Genomic DNA, 4,715 nt, shown 5'->3' with positions numbered 1-4,715 from the left:
GGAATGCTATTTTTACATACATTCAAAATATCAACATACAAAACTGATAACATAGGGTGTTAAACACCCTCCAAAGCCTAGAAAATGTGCAGAATGAAGTTAAAGTGTAATTGTTTTTGTGTATATCTAAGTAGTGTGTAGTATAAAGGAAACTGAACTGCGACAGAGTCATGACACAACGTGCATTGCTCTGCTGAGAGCCCAGCTCTTCTTTAGCTTTAGAAATGCTGCAAAGCATCAACACCAAAGTTCAGCTGCAGAGTGTCAGAGCAAGGAAAGGCACTCAGAGGAAAATAATGGCACTTGGTGGGAAACGAGGCATTCTGCTGAGGGGAAGGTTCAAACCCTCTGTGAAACCTGTATTTTCACTCGGGGCTTTGGTTTGTCTGGTTTCTCTTTCAGAAACATTTACTGAAATTGACTATAATGGTCGTTTGTAGTCACTGTGTGGTCAAGAGGAAGCAATATTGATAAATCATTGAGTGAGAAAGTTGTGTGTTCTATATGGTCGCTCTGTATGGTATTGCCTCTTTGATTTCCACAGCTTTGATCCTTTTGCCTATTAATAACAAAGAAAAATAGGCTTAGAGACATCAAGGACAATGCTTCTCAGCTTCTTTAGCTCAGCCTTTAGCTGTGGTATTACTTTGGAGGCTTGTAGGAGTGAGGTGTTGGTTTTGGTTCTTGTCATGGTTTAACCCCAGCCCACAATTAGGTATCACAGAGCTGCCCCCTCACTCCCCTGCCCTCTGCCACCCCTGTAGGGAGGAGACTCAGAAAACAGGGTTAAACTTGTGGGTTGAGCTAAGAGCAGTTTCAAAATTGCAGCAAAGTAAAATATAGTAATAATAATAACGATGATGCTGACGCAAATGAGAGTGAGAAAGGAGTAAAATGCAAGAGTGACACACAATACATTTCCTCATCACTCACTGACCTGTCTCACCCCGAGCAAAGATTGGCAGTTCCCCAACCACCCACAATTTATGTACTGAGCCTGATGCTCTATGGTATGGCCTGTCCCTTTGGCCAGTTGGGCTCAGCTGTCCTGTCCATGCTTCCTCCTGCTTCTCGTGCACCTCCTCACTGGCAGAGCATGGGAAACTGGTAAGTCCTTGGCTTAGAGTAAACACTGCCCAGCAACAACTAAAATGTCAGTGTGTTTTCAACACTGTTCTCATGCTGAATGCAAAATTCAGCCATTAGGAAGAAAATTATCCCAGCCAAAACCAGGACAGATATTTACCTCTGCCTTTGCGATATTCTCACTCTGCTCTGTTGTTTTGCTCTCCAGGCTTATGCCCCTGTTCAAAATGCTAACTGAACAGCTGCTTTATTGCATTCCTTCATCCCCAGATTGCCCTGTATTGCTGTACTCTTTGTGACTTCATTACAGCTTTCTTATCATAGGGAATATTCTCTGTAATTAATGTTTTTATGATTTTTTTGAAGGGAACTGCAATGTAGCATATCCTTGATAACCATCCAAGGCATCTCTAGTATAAAGATGATTGACCCATGAAGGTTTTGACTGTGCCAGTTTGCCCCTAGCTTTTGAGGTCTAAACTTTTGCCATCTGTCAATGCGCTACATTAATTAGTCTGCTCGCTGAGCAAAATAATTGGGCAAGGTAGAGCTTTGTGAGAGATTTTGATATGAACAAAAGCTGGTGGTGAGGGTTCTGCTTCCTCTTTTCTGTGTGTGCAAAGAGGAGATACAGCTGACAGATTTCTAGAACATCTGCGTAGCACCGACAGCAGACTTGCACTTAGAAATTTACCTTGCACGGGGAATATTCTGTACTGCAAGTAGGTTTGTTTCCTCTTAAACAGTACAGTTATGTAAATATTAGAGAAGTAAATGTATTTTTAGTCTGAACTGTTAAAACTAGAAGTTTAAGTTAAAAGTTTCCTTTCATTGTGCTCTTAATACCTATATTGTAGGGAAGTTTAATTAATTCTTAGAATTTTAGAGCCTTTTTTTTAAAAAAAACCTGTTCTTTCTCCTTCCTGAGGTATTCATTATTAAGGAATTAGAATCTCATATGAGATTCCCCAGCTTGAAGATTCCATATGTTTGAAATTCTGGTTTGAGGACATTAACCAAGAACACAGAGGACTTTTGCTGGTACTTCATTCAGAGGTGAATTCCATGCAGAAAAGGTGAGTTACATTTGCTTCATTATTTATATTTTTTCTCCTTGTTACATGTGTTTTGGACTCCATCAAATCTTGGGTGCTGATGTTTCTTCACTGATAGAAGATATTCTTGCATTTTGACATGTCAGTGAAAATGCTCATCAGTATGTTGAATTGCAGCAAAGGAGAAAGGGAGAGGGAAATCATTTGGTATGGCAATTTTAATTCTCTGCCAATTTTAATACCATTATAAAACAGCATTGGAGAGGTAACCATTGATCCTCTGCTAGTCATATTTGCTTTCCACTTTGACTGTGCCACTCTTCAGTGCTATATAGTGTGGCTTGTCCCTTGTCCCAGTGTCCAGCATAGCATGCACAGTAAATCAAAACTCATCTGGCAGCGAAGCACAAAGAATATCTTTGTGTTTTTTGTCTTCAGAACATTTCTTGCTTTATTCCTGACATCTGTTTTGCCCAGGGGAAAGTTCCTCCAGATAGTTCCAGACCAAAGTTTATTTAATTCCAGAGTAAGATTGTTTAGCAGCCTGGACTCTGGAGTGCAGGGTCAGCTGCTCTTTGAAGGAAGATGGGTCAGATTTACTTGTCTTGTTTCCTCTTGTGAGTGATAATGCATTTTGACCAACTGTTCCAGCTTCATTTCTATTATGTCCTCAGATACCCTAGCACAACTTTCTGAAGGCAGAATTTGACCTCTCAGTTGGCTTCTATTGAGACAGAAATTTTACTTTACTGATTTATTCTTTTATTGGTTTTGCTGATGTTAATTGCACATATTTTTGCTTTACTTAATTAAAAGAAAACTTGATTAAGCCTGGTAGGAGACCTGGAGGGGAAGGGTTGAGTTTTGATATCAGTTAATCAAATTATTAGGGACTAACACACATCATAACCTAGTACTGGAAAAACAGGCTTTTGGTTTTCATTTAACAAAATATTACACAGGGACAGAATTTTAAAACCTTATTTTTGGTTTGTTTTTTTTTTAACAGACAAAATCAGAGCAGAAAATAAAATAGGAAATATTTGTCTTCTGCAACAGTTTATGATTGTGCTTCAGGTTATCTGTATGTTTTGTTTATTGCTTGACAACAACAAAATAATGCCCAGGTCATGGTTTTTCCATGGAGCTGAGGATGATTGATAAGAACTTAGAGCAAGGGTACGTAAAAATATTTTTATTACATAGATTTTATATTGAATTTTATTTTAACAATGAAAAGAAAATTCAGCCGTTCAAAAATTTCATCAAATTCCATGTGTTTTCTTTTCATAGGGCTGGACTCATCAGTGACACATATTGAACAGAAAAAAAAAGAGACGTGTTTCAGTTTCTGTAAAAAATCAAGATAAAGCTGGATAGCATAATGAGACCCCTCACAAATATCTATGTCTTTGCTTGTGCCTTTATATTCATGCTATGGAATAATGCTCAGCCAACTGTGGAAAATGAATTTATTGCAAATTATTCAAACAGTTTGCTAACTAATATTCCAAAAAATATTCCGGTCCATACTCAGATATTAGATTTATCATATAACAGGATCTCTGAGCTTAGTATCTCAGAGTTTATTTCTCTTTCTGACCTTCAGCTATTAAATCTTTCTCATAATCTAATTACAGTGCTTGACTTTAGTGTCTTCATTTTTAATAAATACTTAGAATACTTAGATTTATCTCATAATAACATATTTAAAATTTGCTGTCAAACACTTGCATATCTTAGACATTTAGATCTTTCTTTCAATAAGTTTACTGCCTTGCCCATCTGTCAGGAATTTGGGAACATGCTTCTTTTGGAGTACCTAGGATTAAGTGCCATGATGATACGAAGGTCAGACTTCAGTTCTATCAAACATTTGCAGCTGCACACTGTCTTCCTGACCTTAGCAAACTTTTCTCTGTATGAGCCTCAGAGTCTGACAGACTTGAACACAAGGAGCCTCCACATTGTTTTTACAGCAAACCAAAACTTCAGTTTTCCTCTCTTGTACGATGGAATGAGCACTTCAGAAAACTTAAAAATAGTTAACATAAGATATACCTTGAGCTATAAACATTTCCCCTCTCCTTCTTTATTGCTTCTGGAGAAAATCCAGACAACATCTCTCATGCTTGACACTGTGGACTTACCATGGACTATCATTCTGCAAATTTTCCTGCTTCTTTGGTATTCACCCGTGGAGCATTTGACTGTGAGAAATTTGACTTTTCGGGGTCCACTAGGGGACCTGACTGAATATGAATTTCTACCCATATTAAGTTCTCTGGAACAATTAATCTCTTTGGATGGCTCCATGAAAGAGTTAACTTTGGAGCATGTTCGGAATAAGCTTTATTATTTCAACCAGGAGATTCTTTACAGACAGTTCTCAGAGATGAATATTGCCAGTTTGACAATATATGATGCATATATGCCACACATGCTTTGCCCCAATAGAACAAGCCCATTTCAGCATTTAAATTTTTCTCACAATGCCCTGACAGATGAGTTGTTTCAGAACTGTGGCACTCTGAGAGATCTGAAATCACTTATTTTGCAACGGAATAAATTTGA

General features: G+C 37.9%; 1 protein-coding gene across 1 annotated transcript; it reads left to right on the top strand.

Moving 5' to 3' along the window:
- Nucleotides 1–3,525: 3,525 nt before the first annotated feature.
- On the top strand, nt 3,526–4,710 carry LOC103801267 (toll-like receptor 1; the record flags this gene model as incomplete). The annotated part of the gene is made up of 1 exon (XM_009073676.1): nt 3,526–4,710. A coding segment is annotated over exon 1 (1,185 nt), but the record flags the coding sequence as incomplete, so codon positions are not given.
- Between the last annotated feature and the right edge of the window lie 5 nt (nt 4,711–4,715).

Source organism: Acanthisitta chloris, unplaced genomic scaffold (assembly GCF_000695815.1).
Source record: "Acanthisitta chloris isolate BGI_N310 unplaced genomic scaffold, ASM69581v1 Scaffold34994, whole genome shotgun sequence".
In the NCBI taxonomy this organism is placed as follows: Eukaryota; Metazoa; Chordata; class Aves; order Passeriformes; family Acanthisittidae; genus Acanthisitta; species Acanthisitta chloris.
This window is presented reverse-complemented; position numbering and strand designations above follow the sequence as displayed.